The following is a 19346-nucleotide window of genomic DNA, read 5'->3' as shown; positions in this document are numbered from 1 at the left end:
TGAAAATGGTTTGAATAATATTTCCCATTTTTACAACATTTGTCTTTACTGCTCCGCCCCTATTGGTTGTAGGGTGATGTTATTTATCTTAAAACCATCCTTAATAAATAGGCTATCCATAACAAAAATAATTTTTCAAATCGGACCAGTAGTTCCTGAGATTAGCGCGTAAACTACTACAATTTTTAAACAGTCATAACTTTTTACTGACAGCTTATTTTTTTTTCGTCCCATACTGAAAGTTAATCTCTATTTAAAGGACTATAAGCCAATATAGGTCTCATTGGTGGTGGACATTTGGACCACTTTTGGTCATTGTCCTTTTGATCAGTAAGAGAGGCAGACATACCTAATTAAGCACTGGAATAATTATGTACACTATAGCACCTTAAGTAGTAATAAAATGTGCAATTTTTTAACTAAAATGGTTAATTTTATTACAGAGGTTGTCTGAATGATGTAAGGTTACACCAATGTTTAAGATTTAATTTTAAATTGCAATATGTTTATGATCTAATGATATTAACTCCTAGATAAGTCTTTATTTAAGCTTGAAACGATGCGTTTATTAAAAATAGGAAAAATGTAATGAATGACATGAATAAATTCATAATATTCAAGTTATAACAGTAAGCCTAGCCGCAAACTACAGACTTTTTGTCGGCCGATAATTTCGTCGCACAGTGTCCGCTTCTAAGGCAATATCACACAGTGTGCGTCGGGCTGTTAATCAGTATGGAGAAGTATGAAAGTGCGAACATTGGTATCGGGCGATTCTTCATACAAATTAGAATCGGGCCCAGCTATCGGCCGACAAAACTGTAGTCTGCAGAAAGTCTAAAGAATAACAACTCATACATACCGGAGTTTACGTCTCCTCAATGTTGGGGTTTTCCGAAAACAGTTGGTGGTCGTTGTAGGTTCGCAGGTACTTCTTGGTGGTCCAGTACAGCATGAGGCCCCACTTCATCATCATGAAAGACCACACTATCCGGATGATGATGCTGGATTGGATCGGCATTACGTCTGAAAGGAAAAAAATATGAAAACCTTTTGGTTTTACGATAAGCATTGATGCTTTTTGAAATGGCAATGCCAGATTTTGTATGGAAGGTGGCGTCTTTTTTTTTTCGCGCGGCCATCTACCAAACCTTGTTTTTTGATTACAAAATAGTGNTCTGAACATAGTGTAATAAACCAAACTTACTATAACAATATGTATTACGTCTAAACTCAGTCTGAACTGAGTTACGAGCGTTACAAGTTTGATGAGTTTACATATTAGGTTTGCCATTTGCGCGCAAGTTTTGTAAGAAATTGCAACAAAATAGTGACATTGTATGTGTAAACAAACAATACCATCTTATAGGCTCCAGCCATCAGTGTGGAGCAGAATCAGAGCAATAAAAAAGACGCCAATTTCCGACATTGTCTTTTGTGGAGTCTAAAGTTTCTGAAAGTTCACTATCCAAAATTGTTAAAATATGCGAAAGACGTTAATTTTTAAGCTTAATTCACTGGATGGGATTTGAGAAATATTGGTTAAAGTTAAAATCTGGAAGAAAGATACAGCAAGCTTTTTCGCACGACCGTTTTTTCCATTGCTGATTAACACTTTTTGTGGCAAAGCAAAATCGACGGACGAACTCGTGCAAAAGCTGATTAGGCTAGCATTTTTTTTAAAATTTGTAACAATCCAAATAATCATCGGAAAATTGGGGAAATATCTGTCGGGTCAGCTCAGTCTTGTGTCGCTATGCTAGTTATACCAAATTATAAAAACATTGAAAGCATTAAGAGTTGAGTTGAGGCGCTATGCCACGTCGAGTGTTTGCGGGCAATGTGGCTTGGCACGTCAATTTTGCCACCACTTCGCTACGCACCTCGAAGATGGCGTAATTGCAGCGTGCCTCGTACGTAAAGTGTTAATAGGCCGTTTGCGCTACCGTAGCCTGATGATTAGATAATGGGACTCACGATCCGGCGTTCATGGGTTCGATTCCCAAGTTATATTGAAATGTGAATTTTTGCTAGTAGGTACCTTCTTTGCAGGCTTGAATCAACACGATTATCTTGAAAACAATTTGTTTATTTCAGAGGGGAGGGTGAGCAGTTTTATATCAGCTCTTATGGATGGCGGCTTACAGACCTCGGTTGTTACACAAGCCGGTCGATAATGCCTCAATAGTGCGTATTCGACGCACACTGGTTTCGATGTCGAGTGTTTAGAGACTCGTTTGACGTATGCAGAATGATGAAAAAAATCTTCTATTCTACATTGAGTAGGAATGATATCAGTGATCAGATGATGGCAGTGGCAGCGGGGCACATAGCTCGCAGAGCTGATGGCCGCTGGGGCAGAAAAGTTCTCGAGTGGCGACCACGAGCCGGAAGACGTAGTGTGGGCAGGCTTCCCATTAGGTAGACCGACGATTTGGTGAAGGTCGCGGGAGGTGCCTGGATGCAGGCGGCGCAGGACTGGTTTTTGTGGAAATCCTTGGGGAAGGCCTTTGTCTAAGCAGTGGGCGTCATTCTGCTGAAACCGACGAACGAACGAGGAATATCACTGTATTTTCTACTTTAGATGGTTTGTGGCAAATGAGTCCAACAAAATGCTACTAGCACCGCGCGGCGTGGAGTGGTATGAGTAGAACCTTCCCTGAACCAGTGGGTAGGTATCCCTTTTCACGCATCTCCTGAAGATTCATTTCAAAGCGATAGCATTTCGCGATGGCGTTTTGTCAGCGTATTTATATTAGCAACCCATTTGTCTTGCTTATTAAGATATTATGTACAACTTCCTCTATTTAAATAGTAGCACCCTTCTTACATTCCTTTATCTAGGCTCAAATTTTTTTACAAATCTAGCTCTAATATAAATGATAAAATATGAGTAGGTTATTAAGGTTATCGACATTGTTTTTAATTCATATTTGAGAGCCATTTATTATCTTTAAAAGGAAATTTAAGTAAATAGCAGGTTGTCGACTTTTTATTATTAAGGTCAACACTAATGTGTATGACAAACAATGTAAAGCAATAATCAAAACATGTGACTTCTTATCTAATAAATAATGTAATTCAAGCATAATATTATATTGCTGTGACATATTACTAGGTACCTACTTTAAAGAAATGAGATAATGGACATAATAATGATTAAACTTTACAACAAAACAGTAAGAGAATTTTGTATCTATTTGTAACAATTAGATTTTTCAAGTTTATCTTACTTTATTTTTGTATTACTTCTTACTTAATAATAAATATCTAATAAGAATATAAAGCAGGTTGCTGTGGGAATCCTTTGAGGAAGAATAAAATAAATTAAAGTACTTTACCTGTTTTGTAATAGCTCTCCAAAAATATGTAGAATAAGGTAAGCGCCGTGCCAGAGACAAAGCCAATCATGCCGAAGTCTCCGATGTACTGGAGAGCTTTACGGGAGAAGTTCACATGCAGAGATTCCTTTAGGTAGTGGCAATGCAGCATCAGAGCCAGTGATGCATGGATACCTGTGAATAAACATAAACATTCAAAGTTTAAGTATTTAGGCAGTACATTTTAATCAAACTTCTTGTGTAACTGAAGGAGTTACCACAAGGACCACTTATGATAAAATCTGAATAAGCTTAAGCTTAGCAAATGGCGACACAATCTTATTTCAAGACAATAGGCACCCATTAATGTATTTAATATGGAAAACTAGGTACAAGTTTGTTGTTTTATACTTTTTTCTGGATAATCCACTTTAAGTTCAAGTGAAAGGACTTGTGTTATTTACCTAGACTGCCTGCAAGTGCATTGATCCTTGAAGGTCATCATTATTCCGTCCATTTAAAACAATGTAATATGAAATTATATTGAGCTACTTACCCGATAACAACGCCCACATGCCTGCCTCAACATTTGCGTAGACCAGGCAGAAACATATAAATGCAGATACGCCTAAAATTGCACCGATGGCACTCAGAACAATATGAATTTTTGTGCGCAACATTTTGGCACCAAAATTATACTCTTTGTTTTTAGCTATGCGGAACACTCGCAAACTTATAATATTGTGATGACAAAAAATCAAAACGTAATCACCACAAAAGTGTAATCTTACGAACTACGAGATGAAAAGCTTGCAATTAATTAGTGGAAAAGTTTGTCAACAATACGCGGTCAACAACAAAAACGTCTTTTTCGACGTTTCGGTTTCTGACATTTGGACGGACAGGACAGCCCAGTGTTGCCAGTCGGGTCTAGTCAGAAATTACCAGAAATATAAAAAAAAGTAACCTTTTTGAACAAAAAGTAACCTTTATACGGGGGGATAAAAACGTTTCATGGATTTGCGTTTTATTATCGAAAAACATTCGCTAAAACTCATTTTTCTTAAATAATAAATCAAATTCAAGTTTAAATGCACTTTATGACATAATTTTTAAATTGTCACTATTAATATTTTTTACTGAATAACCTGTAAAGTTAATTCTACAATTTCTGAAAAATCACCTAAAAGTAACCTTTTCCTTCTGGCAACACTGGGACAGCCAGCTGACAAGATGTGACCATAGAGCCAAGACATCCATCCATCTTAGAGATTTTCAATGGAGACGACATCGATGAAATAGTCAGTTGGTATATTTTTTATTAACAAAAAATATCATTTTTATGAGGATAAAACATTTTTACATCCAAAAATAATCATTTTCTGGGTAAAAATTGTTTAGAACTACTGACTGGCTAGGCTACTGCCAGTTATTTATGGAAACTATGTCTTTTAGACGTCTCCACTTTCAATGAATAATCCTCTGTGATGATGACACTTTGACATATGCCTAGAAAATGACATTTACAATAAGTCGTTAAAATAACAAAAGTTGTTGTTTGGTTGGAAAATCGTGCAATGGGATGAAAAAGAAAGCTATCCCTAGAATTGATTTATAAAATTGGTAATGCCTCGATAACTTTGACAGTGTGAGTTGCGGTGAAAGCTTTTGGTTGGGTCAATATAGGTCTACCACCGCTTAACGTAGGATTACAATGAGTAGCACTAGAGGTAGGGTCATCCCAGCGCAAATGAAGAAGTTGTTGGATTTGTTGAGTGAAGATGGAGTGCTTCTACACGGGAAAGTCATGTATACGTACACTACTAAACAGTGCTTCTGGAAACGTATCGCCACCCAGCTGAACTCCGTTGATGGTGGCGTTTATAAGAACACTTGGAAATGGTGCAAGGTACAATGACTAGTTTACCCAACTCAATTTATTTATTTATTATCTAGTAGCTATAGCAGGAAACTCTGTAAGAAATCATCTTGTCTTTCAGATGTGGACGGACTGGAAAACAAAAACTAAGAAGAAAGCAAATATACTTCTGAAACGTAAACAGTATGATTGTGAACAACCAGTTTCAGCGTTAACCAATCTTGAATTAAGATTATTGAAACTAATAGAATACCCTGTGGATGACCTGCCAGAGCATCAGCAGTTTGGAGTTGTAAAAAAATTTTTACTGTAGATCTGTTGAAGTAAATTGTTAAATTCGAATTCTAAAACTATTTTTCACTTACAGACAGTGAGTAAAGAATACTTATCAGACAATGCGGACCCAGAAGTTGAATGCATGATTTTCAATGAAGATGAAAACGGTGAACAGGACCTGGAAGATGAAAGTAGTCAACAGGGCCACACAAATAGAAATGAAACCCAATTTTACAGTGTTAATATGCCTAATGGTAATTTAATGTTAAAATTATTTAATTAACATTGGCAACAGTCTATAAATTGCCTAATATCAAAAGAATTAAAAAAGATAGGTATGAGTAAATAAATAATTCATAACTCTTGTTTGTAGTTGCAGATAACTCAAAGGAAAAGTTTGAAGATTCTTCAGGATCAGACACAAATAGTAAAAGTGGTATGTATTTATAAGTGTTCAACCCCATTCCCTTGATATTGTTATACTTCCCTGATGTAGGACATAAAATATACCTTCTTATTTATGTTTTAGAGAGATTCTTTACAAGTAGAATAAGATTACAGGACCTAAAGAAAGTGATGCCTAAAGATAAAGTACAAAAAAGTGAGGAACTCCGTTTAAAAGCCTTAGAACTGAAGCTGAAAGGAGAAGAACTGAGACTGAAAGAGATGGAAATGAACAAAATTAATTATTTGACGAATATTGAAGAGGAAAAGTTGAAATGTTTCAGAGATATATCAACATCATTGAAGGAGTAAGGATTCTGATAAATATAAAGTGAATGAAACATATTGCATTTTGGATCTGCCATTACATAATTGATTTTTTTCCTTTCAGATTGGTAGAACATGCAAGAAATGGGAATATTCGGTTTAATAATGCTGTTTAGTTGAGAATACATTGTATTATTTTTTATTATGGACGCAGGCCGCTACCAACCGGGTAACATGGAAAGCATTGGGGGAGGCCTATGTTCAGCAGTGGACGTCCTATGGCTGAGATGATGATGATTTTTTATTATCAAGCTTTATGTTCCTGTGGCAAAGGAAAATTGTGAGTTTAAGCACAAGACTGTGGTATTGTTACAAGATTTTTATTGTTAAGTTAAATACTATGGAATTTGTAGATATTATATGCAATCAGAAAGACAAATAAATAATATTCCATTTATTTTATTGAGTGATTTTTATTATTACTATTTTATAAGTTTAAACTTTCAACAAAATAACCTTTTTTAAAGAAACATAACTTTTAAGGTAATGTAGGAAAAGGAGATGTGAAGAAAATATTTTAAAATTATGAGAAGACAATATTTTAAAATGCATTGACTTAAATTAACATCATGGTTGAGGCTATTGGCATAACATTATGGTGATACAACCATGGTACCTTTAATAATATCACTAATAATAAGGACGAAAACATTCTTAAAGTAATAATATAGGACTAAGTTTTAATAAAATAAAAACAATAATGCATAACTATTTGGGTACCTAGGTAGGTACTTTCATAGCTGATACATAAACACCTCTGTATAAAAATTATGCAATTAAAACCAGGAAAATATTGGCATGCTTGTAAAATAAAGAGATATTACATATTATAATCTTTCAGACAACAGTATAAATTCTAACATACAATATTAAATTGACACCCACAAGTTAAATTTTAACAATTTTGTAAAATATTTACGTAATTTCGAAAACAATATTAAACTCAGCTTAATTTTATGTAACAATATAAACATTTATTTACAAAACAATGTGCCTACAAGAAGTTTAGGTTACAAAAAGAAATGCAAGTTAAATATTAACCCAATTTCCCGTGTTGATACTTAAAAGTTAAATATGTGGCTGCTCTTTGCAGCAAGTTAAAAATGTAACGTGCTAAAGACAAAATCAAACTTATCGAAAATCTTTCAAAAGTTTCAAATAATTAGGTTTTAGTTTGCTTAACGTAGTGGCATCTAATTCAGCTAACCTGTGTATCCGTAGATGGCTCTTCATGTTGCCCCTTTGTGCGTAGCCTCGTCCACAAATGGGGCACTTGAAGGGGGTCTCACCTGTGTGGAGACGCATGTGCTCCTTCAAATAGTCTTCATGGTAGAAACTTGAACCACATACAGTACATTCTGCTGGTCTTTGACCTGTAATAATAAAGAGAATGAAAATGTTTATTTCGTTAACAAACAATCAAACAGAATTTGAGGTGGACTCTTATCTTTAAGTGCAAAGAGAAATAAATACATATTTTTGTCTTTGCTGCCACCTATTTAGCAATAATAATCCAATTAGGTATACATTTCCTATTTTCATTCTTCAGGTTTTAGTAACAGAACATTGCTAATGTATTTATTATAGAGCACTTCACCTAAATTCGTTTATTTATACAGGAAAATGTGAGTTAGACAGTTTTCATTTATAATATTAATTTGTATTCAACTTACCTGTATGAACAGATCTCTCATGTATTATAATAGATTTAGCACATTTATATGTCTTGTCACAAAATTTACATGCAAACATCTTCTTTTTCATTAGATGTTTCTCATGAACTATTCTCTGGTGGTTGCTCAGCTCCCCTTTGAATGCAAACCTACGTCCACACGTCGCACATATAAAGTTCTTTTCTGTATCATGCCTCCTTTTTATATGTCTCTTTAAATAGTATTCTGATACACACATTCTAGAACACTGTGGACATGATACAGGGTTTTTGAAATGCACTTTTCTTTTGTGAATGGCCAGTTTGTCTTGGTTCTTGAACACTTCTCCACAGATATCACACAATTTTGGTGGATTAGGTTTTTTTATTTTTGGCAATTTAAGTTTTATCTCCCGGGGCTGTGTACCTTGGTTTGGGATTTTCTTTTTGACTTTACTTTCTTGTTCTAAAGTTGACTGAAGGGAGTTGGATTTTAAACTGAAATTCAAATTTTTAGTTTAGTGTTAATTGAATACTTTCAGACAGTAGGTAGAAGAAGTAATTTTTTGAACACCAAAAGAGGCATTCTTTAAGTAAAATATAAATGGAAATATCCAGTTGGTTTAAAATTGGAAATTCTAGTAGGGGAAAGAAGATAATATAACACAAATATTACCACCATTTATCACCAGTCCATGTGAATTCACCTTCTAGCAATGAAGATGCAATCTTATTGGTTTTGTTTTTCGACAGAGTTTTGCTTGTCGATGTTTTAGTCTTTTTTATTGTGAGCTCTTTAGAGTCTATCTTCAGCTTCAACGGCTTTATCAAGTCTATAAGGCATACATTATCATATTTATCATCAAAACCGTCTTCAAATTCTACTTCAGGTTCAGTTTTAATGTTTTTAATTTCGATTTCTACCTCTGAATAGTGGTCACTGTAGACATGTGTATCATCATTCTCATTTTTCACAATAAGTAATCCACTTTGTAGTATTTTACTTGATTCTTTATACTTATTGATAAAGTTTATAACTGTTTCCAACGTGTCGTTGCATAGCGAACAAATCTTCCTAGGGAAACCATCAACGTCTTCTATCTGTAATTGCAAAACAATTATGTTATAAAAACAAGAAATTAAGCTACTCGGAGTAAACAATTCGCTTATGATATTACCTTCTCCTTCATACACCGTGATAGTTTGGAAAATATACTGTCTCCGATATCATTTTTAGAATCAAAAATTGGATAAATTGCTCCATCTTCCAGACAAACTCGACACAGAGTTGACGAATTTTCGGGATCCATAATTTAATGTTTCTACTATTCAAAATATTTCAAGTCGTTTATTATTAAAAACGTTTTGTTGCCTATACTAAATTCTATAAATTATTCACATTCATTTTGACCGCATCCACTTTAAATCCATAATTTTAATAATTAAAATTTCGCCATTGTTGTTTTATTAACAAATGTCAATATTTTTTGACATTTTGTTTTTTTTTCTATTCGATCATATTTTAACGTTTTATCTTTTGGGAATCTAGTTTCCGCACGAAACATTTTACTTTTTTTCTTGAGAGATCACAAGACCAGCCATAGACAATTTTGTTTTATCATCTATTGCTGTCATCAGGTGATCGGGATTGTGAGCTAAAAATCCTGAATTTGGGATAAAACGCAAATAAATCTTTACTAAAAATGTCAGGAAAAGATAGATTAGCGATTTTCCCTTCTCGGGGGTGAGTATTACTAGAAAATAACTTTCTTTTACTTGAGAAACTCTTTATAAAATTTGGTAAAATGTTTTGGGTTGGGTTCAATTGGTTCATGGATTATTTTCTGGTTCTAGTGCTCAGATGTTGATCAAAGCTCGTTTGGCTGGAGCACAAAAAGGCCATGGACTCTTGAAGAAGAAGGCTGATGCCTTACAAGTCAGGTTTCGTATGATCCTGAGCAAAATTATTGAGGTAAGTTTAGCACCTTTTGGTATCTATGCTGATAGCAATAAATTGTCTCATAAATTTTTTTCCACTATTGATAATAATTTTGACTTTATATACTCACAATTCTATGAATTATTCTTGAATATAAGTTCTTAATTGTTATGAGAAAAACTATTAATATGCTTAAATAGAAACCGTAACCTTGGAAATTTTTAAAAATCTTTGAATTTGAGATAATTCTTATAATTATATTTACAGACAAAAACCCTTATGGGTGAAGTGATGAAAGAAGCTGCGTTTTCACTGGCCGAAGCTAAGTTTACGACTGGTGACTTCAATCAAGTGGTGCTACAGAACGTCACTAAGGCTCAGATCAAGATCCGCTCCAAAAAAGACAATGTTGCTGGTATGTGCTTTGTTCTCTACTTAAAAGATTCAAAGATTATTTATTCACCGAGATAATGTGGTACAATAAAATATGTGGTCTTAAATTAAAAAGAGGTGCAGCTTATCTCACCAGCGTAGCTGGCATGTGAATTTGTGCATAAAAAATCATTATTATAAATTACAATTACAATTATAATTATTATATAGCTATGTCAATAATTCAATTAGTTATTCAATAATATTAATTATAATAATCTTACTTCAATAAATTAAATTAGATGTCAAATTGTTTATTGTAATTTACATGTCAAATAATCCTTAACTGAATAAAAACATTTTTCACATAACAAATTATACGGATTACTAATGTTTGGCCAAAAAACGTTTCCCAAATTATCACATCGCAAACAACGTTTCGCAAATTTTCATTTGGCAAAGCAACTTATTGCAAACTTTTAATTCGCAAATGTTTTTTTTGGCATATTATTGTTTAGCAAATTATTGTTTGGCAAAGTATGGTTTGCCAAATGTTTCATTTGGCAAAAATATTTCACGATAAACTATTTACAAAATAATTTGATTGGTGCATAGAATGGTATACAAATTAGCTTGTGGTTATTATTTTGTTTAGTGGGGAGTTAATATAAAATTTGTTCTACATTAATTTCCTTATTTCATTCTTTTTATCGAAATTTCCAAATGATTCATTAACAATAGAGGTGATTCTAGCGCTCGGCGGCCGCTGCCGCGGCACGCTTCGCTCGCCTTCGCGCATTAAGGGTCACTGTTCTAACCTAACCTAACCTACTATTTTCTGCAATACCTACTTTTTGCAACCATACTATTTTCTGCAATGTTTTACATAAAATTATTGTGAAAACCATGATCATGTGCCTTATGCTTTGATTTGTGGGTAACGGTGGGTAAGTATGTGAAGTGTCAATTTGACCAAACAAATTATTTGGGATATAATATTTGGCAACATAAAACATTTGCTATATAAACATTTGCCAAGTAAAATTTGGCCAAATGATAATTTGACCAAATGAATTAGTTGCGAAAAGTACAGTTGCTAAAAGTTCATTTGGGAAATGAAACTTTGGCGATAAGTTGTTTGCGAAGTGAAATTTGGCGAAAAGTAATTTGGCCAAACGGAAGGATACCAAATTATACAGTTTCTTATTAAACAGATTTCCATTATTCCATAAAAGGAAGTTTTCTTTCGTCTTCTACTTCTTCTTTGTGTTTGCAATAGTAATTGTGATTTTAAATGGGTAATTTATTAGTGTGATATTTTCTAACACTACACTTTTTTTGAGATTCTTTATTCTAATCCTTGTTAATCAAACAAAGAAATTAATTTTGATAATTAATAACAAGTAAAAGAAGATGAATGAGACAGTAAAAATATTCTTCATGGCCAATTACAGGTGTTACACTCCCAATCTTCGAGTCGTACCAGGATGGTTCAGACACATATGAACTGGCCGGATTGGCTCGTGGTGGTCAACAACTGGCCAAGCTGAAGAAGAACTTCCAGAGTGCTGTCAAACTGCTAGTAGAGCTGGCTTCGTTGCAGACCTCATTCGTGACCCTGGATGAGGTCATCAAGATCACCAACAGGCGTGTGAATGCTATTGAGCACGGTAAGAAAAGCATAACTTATCAAAATGTTTTTGCTGTTCAGCAGAGTAGAATTTTTTTTTGTTAGATATAAGAATCTAAATATACATAGCCGAAATAGATTTTATTTGCTATGTTTGCATTGCAATAAAGATGCGATTGTAGTATTCTAAACACAAAATAATTCTAGTTTTGTTTTGAAATTTGGTGCATCAGTTATAATAAATTATTCGTCGCCAATGCCTCAAAGGGGCGAATTTTTTTAACTATACAAGTGAGCAAAAAACGACATATTGCCTGAAGAATGGAGCATTCTGTATACTTAGCAAAATTTTTGACCGTTTGTGTGATGTTCGCCCCTTTGAGATGTAGGCGACGAATTATGTCACTATACTGCAGTGGTATTCTTCTTTTCGGTTAGCAATAAATTGATCGAGAGGTCTCTGGTTTAAAGCCAATTGATTGCTATTGTGAGGAACAAACAAGTGATTGCAAAACTGTAAAGCAGTAGGGTTACTGCAGTATCTCATGAGTGAAGCGATGCTAATTTGGCGACTTTCTGTCGACGATCCCAGATATCGATTCCAAAGCAACATGGTTCATAATGTACTTAACTACTAGACTAGAGAATGCTTTTAGTTTTATCTTGGGCTAAGTTTTTATGCAGTAATAAAATTATTCTTATCTAGGTTTGTATTTGGAAGATTTTTTTGTTGTGACACAGGAATTTTGTGTGTATCTTTTACAAATACCTGTTTATCGTTTGCAGTGATCATCCCACGACTGGAGCGCACCCTAGCGTACATTATCTCCGAGCTTGACGAGCTGGAGCGTGAGGAGTTCTACCGGCTGAAGAAGATCCAGGACAAGAAAAAGATCATCAAGGATAAGGCAGAAGCTGTAAGTTGCATGTCGCTTATCATTGATCTACTTATTTCCATTGGTTTCAGAATTAATCTGTTCTATTCATTTGGGGTATAGGGACATTGGGGTCGATTCTGAGATTGAAGCTTAGTTTCTATTCCTTAGAGATAGGAGAGTGGACAATATCTCTGAAATAAAGCTCAGTTTCTTCTTCTTTAGAGATTGGAGAGTAGACAATATCTATGACTTTTCAAACTTTACATAAAGAAACATGTTGATATTGTGTTAGAAGAATAGGAATGACTTCATTAATTCTCGGAATTGGGCCCTTTGATTAACTTTTAGATACTTTCGCTTGAAACATTATTATAACTTTAACATTGTGGATGGTGAAGCAATTAATCTGTTACCTCTACTCTACAGACAAAATATTACTTTTTTACAGATTATTATATTTAACCTGGGTTCTATCTATTTTATGTCTTCCTACAGCTGGCTAAGTTTATTATGCATGATTGATAACTTATATAAGTTCGCATTGTTTTAAGTAGAATCATAATTTTGCATTTTTTATTGCGTTTATTTCGCCAACTTAACAGGATTGAAGATCTCGGAAGCACTCACACACGAGCCTAAATAAATTAGTTCATGTTAAAAAATGTTGAGGCGATATTTCATATCACATTCATGTCACTAAGCTTCGTGCTATTTATTTATCGTGTCTGACAAAAATAATAATCCAACACAGACACTGGCTGCGAAAAAAGGAACTATGGCCAAAAAGTATAAACCAATGCCCTAAAATATTAAAAAAAAAAAACAAAAAGTACCAATAAAAAAAGAAGCGCGCATATCTCTGATATGAAAATCAGCTGATAGAAACGGAAGACTTGGCACTTGGCTGTACGGCAACGCCTTTGCCTTTTTATAAAAAAAAAATCGAACCAAAAAAGAAAATGCTGACCGGCCATTGTTGTGGTTTGCAGAAAAAAGCCGCCCTCCGGCTGGCTGAGAGTGACGTGCGCGGTATAGCCAACCTCCTCGATGAGGGTGACGAAGACCTGCTGTTCTAGGCCGCTCGTGCGGTGTCGTGGTAGGTACTGCCCGGCCGGTGCACTTGTGATTTGGGAGTTTTGGCGGGTTTTATCGGCGTAGTAGGATTTAGGGTTAATGAAATGTAATATTTGGTTAATAAAGATTGCAAATTATTTGTTAAAATCCGTACTCGGTAACTACCATTGCATTACCGAGATTTAAATTACATTTATTTTGCTATCAATAAAAATCTAATAAAAACTAAAAAATATGTTGATAGTGTTGCCCCTCTGGACTTCATACCTAATTTCAATATTTTTTATTTGAAATAGTGTAGCCCAGTGACAGACTTGATAGCTTTAATTGGCGCCCTTGTGGTAAGAATCTAAAAATAAATTTTCCTTTTGATTTAGCAGTTCAAAATTTAAAGTTAGTAGACAAACATTCTTTAATTGGACAATAAACGGTGTTTTTCACGAAAACTGTAAGTTGAAGTTTTTCTCGAGAACTCTAGCCCTACATAAATTATATGTCAGAAAAATGTCTTTTAAACCTGAGGATAGCCGTATAGAATCGCCATTATTTCACAATCACAAGGCACGGCCGGGTAGTTTAAGCAGACCAACGCTTTCAGAGCACAGCTCTGCCTCACTCGACCACTCGCCTCAATTTGCCTCAATCTGCCTCAATCTTGTGTCGTCACGTCGCACCTACATCCCTCTCTCTCTCTCTCATTCGTCATCAGGTTTCACCAAAACTGATCATTCGCATCGTTCATTTTGGGTTTCTGGTTTTTCTGTCTCTGGTTGAGGATGTCGTGTCTAATTCATTTTACTAAAACTTCAGTTTTTTACTAATTAATTAATTATTCACAGGTTTGTAATTATTATGTTGTTTTGTTTCGTTTGAAATAATAAGACTAGGCGCAGGCCACCGATTTTTAGTTGGCCGATAGTTGTGCCCGATTTTAAATTGTATGAAGAATCGGCCAAATCAAATCGGTGTAATGAGCGCACTTCCATACATGCCCATACTGATCAACTGCCCGACTCAACTATCGGCCGACGAAAAATCCGATGGTCTGCGCCTAGGCTAAGGGTTTATGAAAACACGACTTGTTGTTACTCTTATTGTTGTATTTACGAATGGTTTTATTACAATGCTAATTATTTTTAGTGTTTAATCAATGTTGAATTATCTTGTGTTGTGAGACTGTGGTTATGTGCCCACATAAAGTAAATTTTTAAGTAAAAACATCTAAGTTAACTTTATAATTTAAAGAAGAACGGTCATCTGTGACCCAGGCCCGACAGAAACGAGACATATCTCAGTTTTTTTGTCATGTCTTAATTAGTTAAATTATATATTTTTTATATTCGAAATCTATGTATAACACCAAAATATTACCCTTTGTTTTTGTTCAGGCGTTATACAAAAACTAATACAAAATGCCTATTTATCACTAAAATTGGTAAATGTATGTACCTAAATGTCTATTACAGCTGCTATTGAATGTATCTAGGTGACCTGGAGATACACCCTGGATTATACAGGGTGGAAACGAGAAGTTACAAAATCCAAAAATTCAATGTTACCAGCTTCCATAATCTGTAACCTATTATTGGTACCATTTGAAAGAGCTCGTGAAGCACTTTCAGAATCAGTAACTAGTTTTTCGATATCTTGTATAGTTTAGAAATAATCGAGTGAGATCACTTATCGTTCCATTTATTTATTTTTAATTTATTTATTTAATGAGCAACATAATAAGCTTACAGAAAACCCAAAGCGCTTATATGTATAACCACCCTGTATAATCCGGCTGTATCTCCAGGTCACCTAGATACATTCCATAGCAGCTGTAATAGACATTTAGGTACATACATTTACCAATTTTGGTGATAAATAGGCATTTTGTATTAGTTTTTGTATAACGCCTAAACAAAAACAAAGGGTAATATTTTGGTGTTATACATGGATTTCGAATATAAAAAATATATAATTTAACTAATTAAGACATGACAAAAAAACTGAGGTATGTCTCGTTTCTGTCGGGTCTGGGTTTTTTTTTGTATGGGGTGTGACCGTTCTTCTTTGGCATGCAGGTAGATGTTATGACGTAGGCATCCGCTAAGAAAGGATTTTACGAAACCCCACCTCTAAGGGGTTAAAACGGGATCCACGTACGAAGTCGCGGGCGGCCGCTAGTGTTATTATAAATTGTATGCCTATTTTGTGCTCCTGAGGCAAAAGGGCAGCCCATATCCATCTAGCTATCTGGTACTCAGATAAAATTATACCTAAAACTTAGGAAAGGGACGTGTATGGACGGACGCTTTTTCAACGACAACCTTTTACTTTTGTATTTATATTTCATGAATATGTCCTAGTCACGTTCGGCATATTTCTTCTGAATGTTGAGGAATTAGGATAGATGTTAATAAATGGGTATGTCTTCATAGAATACTCATATAGTGAGGCTATTCACCTGCACTTTAATATGCAAAGAAAACAAAACTCTACATTATTCGCAGACTAATTCAGGACAAAAATATTTGCATGGTAATTTATTCCAATCTAAATTAATTGAGGACGTAAATTTTAATTAATTGTCTTCGTACATTGCTTCTATACTAACATTAACCATTCCGCCGTTACTACAAAAGTTGATACCCCGTCTGAAATTCCCTTTTCGGTAATAAGAAAGCGGTGGAATGATGCTTTTAACTAAATGCTCCATTTGCATAATATTAATAAAACCTTATCCAGGAGCTAGTCACTAAAATCTAGACTTGTTTCCAACGAAAATACCATTTCGTTTATCCCGTTAAGCATTGGATTAAACTTTAACAATATTCTCAAAGATTTCGTAAAATTCGTTGTTCGTTTCAAAGGGGATCTTTCTTAAATAAAATTCCCCGAGTCTTTTGTACCGGGAAGAATTAATTAGAGTAGATTTTTCGGATGGTAACATGGTCCGTCGAAATGTTTACGTTCGTATCTGTTGCTTGGAAAAAGATCTTTTGGTGGTATTTTGAGGATAACGTCGCGGGATGATAAAAACCGAATTATATTATCCTGAATGGCCTTCCCATGGCTATTTTTAACATGATTTATCTGGTCTTTTTTTCCTTGTAAAGTTTTTAGGGTTATGTCTCAATGGGCAAGCAAACATGGGAAAGCAATTTTTATAAGTACTTTATACAAATTAAGAATCACAATTACTGTGCCATGCCATATTATTGCAACTTCCTTACAGATTGGATATAAAGCGTAACTGTAATGAAAGCTATCCAACTCAGCCTCAAGTTAAACAGTCCCAGGGGAAACTTAACTGTTCTGGGACTAAATCAATCAATTGCGGAACGGAAGGAGTTTATAGTTTAATATCGACTCCATTGTAAAACAAAACAGAGTAAGTAGCATGCGGGATTGTTCTTTATCAATTGCCTGAATATTATGTTAATTTCTGAAATACTCCGACAATCAAAGGAACCAATAATGTTTAACAAACAAACTTCATTGTTTTAGCAGAACAAGGCAGTTATTTGACCGCAATTGCACCTTATGTTAACCCTTAACTGGTATCGTAAATTGGACATACGTAACTGGTATCGTGGGGGCCGCGCGGCCCCCATACTGTGTTTGCTTCTAGCAATCATGTTTTACCTATAATACTTGAATCAATGCTCATAAATGATNTGAGATCACTTATCGTTCCATATGTATAACCACCCTGTATAATCCGGCTGTATCTCCAGGTCACCTAGATACATTCCATAGCAGCTGTAATAGACATTTAGGTACATACATTTACCAATTTTGGTGATAAATAGGCATTTTGTATTAGTTTTTGTATAACGCCTAAACAAAAACAAAGGGTAATATTTTGGTGTTATACATGGATTTCGAATATAAAAAATATATAATTTAACTAATTAAGACATGACAAAAAAACTGAGGTATGTCTCGTTTCTGTCGGGTCTGGGTTTTTTTTGTATGGGGCGTGACCGTTCTTCTTTTTGACTGAATTTGATTTATGTGTACAACTAAAGCATTGATTGGTTTTAGCTTGCGAGCTTACTGTTGAAAATTACATGTCGGGTGCAAAGACTTCTAAGTTCTACTAGACTAGGTGTCCAGAATAAATAAAAAACAGCGCGTGCGTGTGACCGTTGCCAAAGCAATTTTAAATGTTGCAACTAAATGCACCTAAAGGCAACATTTTGACAACTAATCTTTGCGGACCTTGCGTGCCCCGTGCGGCATATCGACTATATGAATTTTTGGTACTTATCAACATCTAAGGCCCAGAACAGACGGTGAAACGCAACTGCAATGAAACTGCAACTTTCTGATGATTCTGATGAATGAAACTAAAACTGAAAGTTTCAAACTGGTCGCGTCATTTGTGGTCTCTCAACGGACGCTATGGCAGAAACTTAGATGCAACTCAAAAGTAACTAGCAGTTTCGTTTCACCGTCTGTTCTGGGCCTAAGTGAGCGATATCTTAGTTCAAAACAGCCTGTCTAGTAGCACATAAAAGCCTTTGCTCGGGTGCCACAAATTAACCTATGTATGCCATTAATGATAATTATTAATTGCAGAGAAAAGCCGCACTGAAGGCCGCCGGAATCGACCAAAGCGACTCTTCCAATCTTCTCGATGACACCGAGAACGACATCCTGTTCTAGACCCCATATAGTTCACAAATATTCTTTAGTAGACGTGCAGTCAAGTTCCTTCATAACACGCGATGTAGGTCAAGTGTGAAAAAATCGTCGTAACAACGTATGTGAACGAGTACGTTGGCAACTGCATTGTAAGGTCAATGTAGAGTTTTAAGGATATTAAAGGATATTATGCCTCTAATGTATTAAATTGTTATCAACGAATGATGCAGTTGAGTGTGACAGACTTTTCTTGAGTGTTTAACCCCCGTTATTTTCGGTCTCGAAAAATTGCTTAATGAATTTGAGATCCAATTAGTTTACTTGACAACTTGACTGCACGAACGTAGGTATACAGTGTTCAGTAACGTTGTAAATACTGTATTGTTGTCAATGTTAAAGTGTTAAATCGCGCTTGGATATTTAACTTTTCTCTGTATAACGTTTGAAGTGCAATGGTATTATTAACTAAGTATTTTCAATGGACGATGTCCTCGCTTAGGTATGAAAGCATTCCATCATATTTCGTTCTTCAATAGGCGGTAATAGATGAATTCATAGCGCTTTATGATGCATAAGTTCTGAATAAGTACACCCAAAATGTTATAGTTTTTTTGAAATGTTGTTTGGTATATAACAGTATATTTTAAGTAAGCAATCATGTAAATACAAGTTTGTGAAGCGAAATATTAAAAATATTATTATAACTATTGAATCGTTGTTTGATTTAAAAAATATCGTAGTTACCCGATTATAACCCAGAGGTTCTTAGCAATATCGATTCTTTCGGTAAGCCCCAAGAATGGTTTTGGTTTTAAATATTGTTTTGTCTCTACACTACACACACATACATAAGTAGGTAACTATGTCACTCACAAGATTCACAAACAACAACAAAATGTACTAGGAAAGTAGACTTCT

The 19346-nt window shown here is 34.7% G+C and overlaps 4 protein-coding genes across 6 annotated transcripts; 2 read left to right on the top strand and 2 right to left on the bottom strand.

The window, feature by feature from the left end:
* Positions 1–327: 327 nt before the first annotated feature.
* LOC114362552 (heme transporter hrg1-B) lies at positions 328–4210 on the bottom strand. The gene is made up of 3 exons (XM_028317998.1): positions 3877–4210; positions 3342–3515; positions 328–1026 (listed from the first exon to the last, which is right to left on the bottom strand). Exons 1-3 carry the CDS (start codon positions 3998–4000, stop codon positions 869–871), a joined length of 456 nt encoding a protein of 151 aa, XP_028173799.1. The 5' UTR covers positions 4001–4210; the 3' UTR covers positions 328–868.
* Positions 4211–4796: 586 nt separating this feature from the next.
* Positions 4797–6648, top strand: LOC114362532 (uncharacterized). Its single transcript, XM_028317974.1, has 6 exons — positions 4797–5229; positions 5321–5491; positions 5567–5729; positions 5849–5911; positions 6005–6227; positions 6311–6648. Exons 1-6 carry the CDS (start codon positions 5035–5037, stop codon positions 6360–6362), a joined length of 867 nt encoding a protein of 288 aa, XP_028173775.1. The 5' UTR covers positions 4797–5034; the 3' UTR covers positions 6363–6648.
* A 27-nt stretch (positions 6649–6675) lies between these two features.
* LOC114362531 (zinc finger protein 583) lies at positions 6676–9367 on the bottom strand. 2 transcript variants are annotated; one of them, XM_028317972.1, is made up of 4 exons: positions 9076–9367; positions 8574–8998; positions 7920–8395; positions 6676–7619 (listed from the first exon to the last, which is right to left on the bottom strand). In XM_028317972.1, the coding sequence occupies exons 1-4, from the start codon at positions 9205–9207 to the stop codon at positions 7378–7380; spliced, it is 1275 nt and encodes a 424-aa protein (XP_028173773.1). In that variant the 5' UTR covers positions 9208–9367; the 3' UTR covers positions 6676–7377. The 2 variants fall into 2 exon arrangements, with proteins under 2 accessions (XP_028173773.1, XP_028173774.1); XM_028317973.1 differs by having other exon boundaries at positions 8577–8998.
* Positions 9368–9477: 110 nt separating this feature from the next.
* LOC114362533 (V-type proton ATPase subunit D) lies at positions 9478–19107 on the top strand. Of its 2 annotated transcripts, XM_028317977.1 has the most exons (7): positions 9478–9641; positions 9752–9869; positions 10104–10251; positions 11663–11878; positions 12625–12755; positions 13706–13812; positions 18363–18619. In XM_028317977.1, exons 1-6 carry the CDS (start codon positions 9601–9603, stop codon positions 13790–13792), a joined length of 741 nt encoding a protein of 246 aa, XP_028173778.1. In that variant the 5' UTR covers positions 9478–9600; the 3' UTR covers positions 13793–13812; positions 18363–18619. The 2 variants fall into 2 exon arrangements, with proteins under 2 accessions (XP_028173778.1, XP_028173776.1); XM_028317975.1 differs by lacking the exon at positions 13706–13812 and having other exon boundaries at positions 18363–19107.
* The last annotated feature ends 239 nt before the right edge of the window (positions 19108–19346 follow it).

Source organism: Ostrinia furnacalis, unplaced genomic scaffold (genome assembly GCF_004193835.3).
Source record: "Ostrinia furnacalis isolate ACB-3 unplaced genomic scaffold, ASM419383v2 OfSCF6580, whole genome shotgun sequence".
NCBI classification, from domain to species: Eukaryota; Metazoa; Arthropoda; class Insecta; order Lepidoptera; family Crambidae; genus Ostrinia; species Ostrinia furnacalis.
Note: the sequence above shows the minus strand (reverse complement) of the source record. Positions and strands in the feature narration are given on the sequence as shown.

Bases quoted from the DNA above. Each gene is read 5' to 3' on its own strand.
- LOC114362552 (XM_028317998.1), bottom strand. From the start codon at position 4,000: ATGTTGCGCACAAAAATTCATATTGTTCTGAGTGCCATCGGTGCAATT. The intron at 3,516-3,876 runs GTAAGTAGCTCA...GTTTATTCACAG, and splicing joins CATGTGGGCGTTGTTATCGG to GTATCCATGCATCACTGGCT. The intron at 1,027-3,341 runs GTAAAGTACTTT...TTTTCCTTTCAG, and splicing joins GGAGAGCTATTACAAAACAG to ACGTAATGCCGATCCAATCC.
- LOC114362532 (XM_028317974.1), top strand. From the start codon at position 5,035: ATGAGTAGCACTAGAGGTAGGGTCATCCCAGCGCAAATGAAGAAGTTG. The intron at 5,492-5,566 runs GTAAAAAAATTT...TTTCACTTACAG, and splicing joins AGCATCAGCAGTTTGGAGTT to ACAGTGAGTAAAGAATACTT. The intron at 5,730-5,848 runs GTAATTTAATGT...TCTTGTTTGTAG, and splicing joins CAGTGTTAATATGCCTAATG to TTGCAGATAACTCAAAGGAA.
- LOC114362531 (XM_028317972.1), bottom strand. From the start codon at position 9,207: ATGGATCCCGAAAATTCGTCAACTCTGTGTCGAGTTTGTCTGGAAGAT. The intron at 8,999-9,075 runs GTAATATCATAA...TTGCAATTACAG, and splicing joins CACGGTGTATGAAGGAGAAG to ATAGAAGACGTTGATGGTTT. The intron at 8,396-8,573 runs GTAATATTTGTG...TTTGAATTTCAG, and splicing joins TGGACTGGTGATAAATGGTG to TTTAAAATCCAACTCCCTTC.
- LOC114362533 (XM_028317975.1), top strand. From the start codon at position 9,601: ATGTCAGGAAAAGATAGATTAGCGATTTTCCCTTCTCGGGG. The intron at 9,642-9,751 runs GTGAGTATTACT...TTCTGGTTCTAG, and splicing joins GCGATTTTCCCTTCTCGGGG to TGCTCAGATGTTGATCAAAG. The intron at 12,756-18,362 runs GTAAGTTGCATG...TATTAATTGCAG, and splicing joins TCAAGGATAAGGCAGAAGCT to AGAAAAGCCGCACTGAAGGC.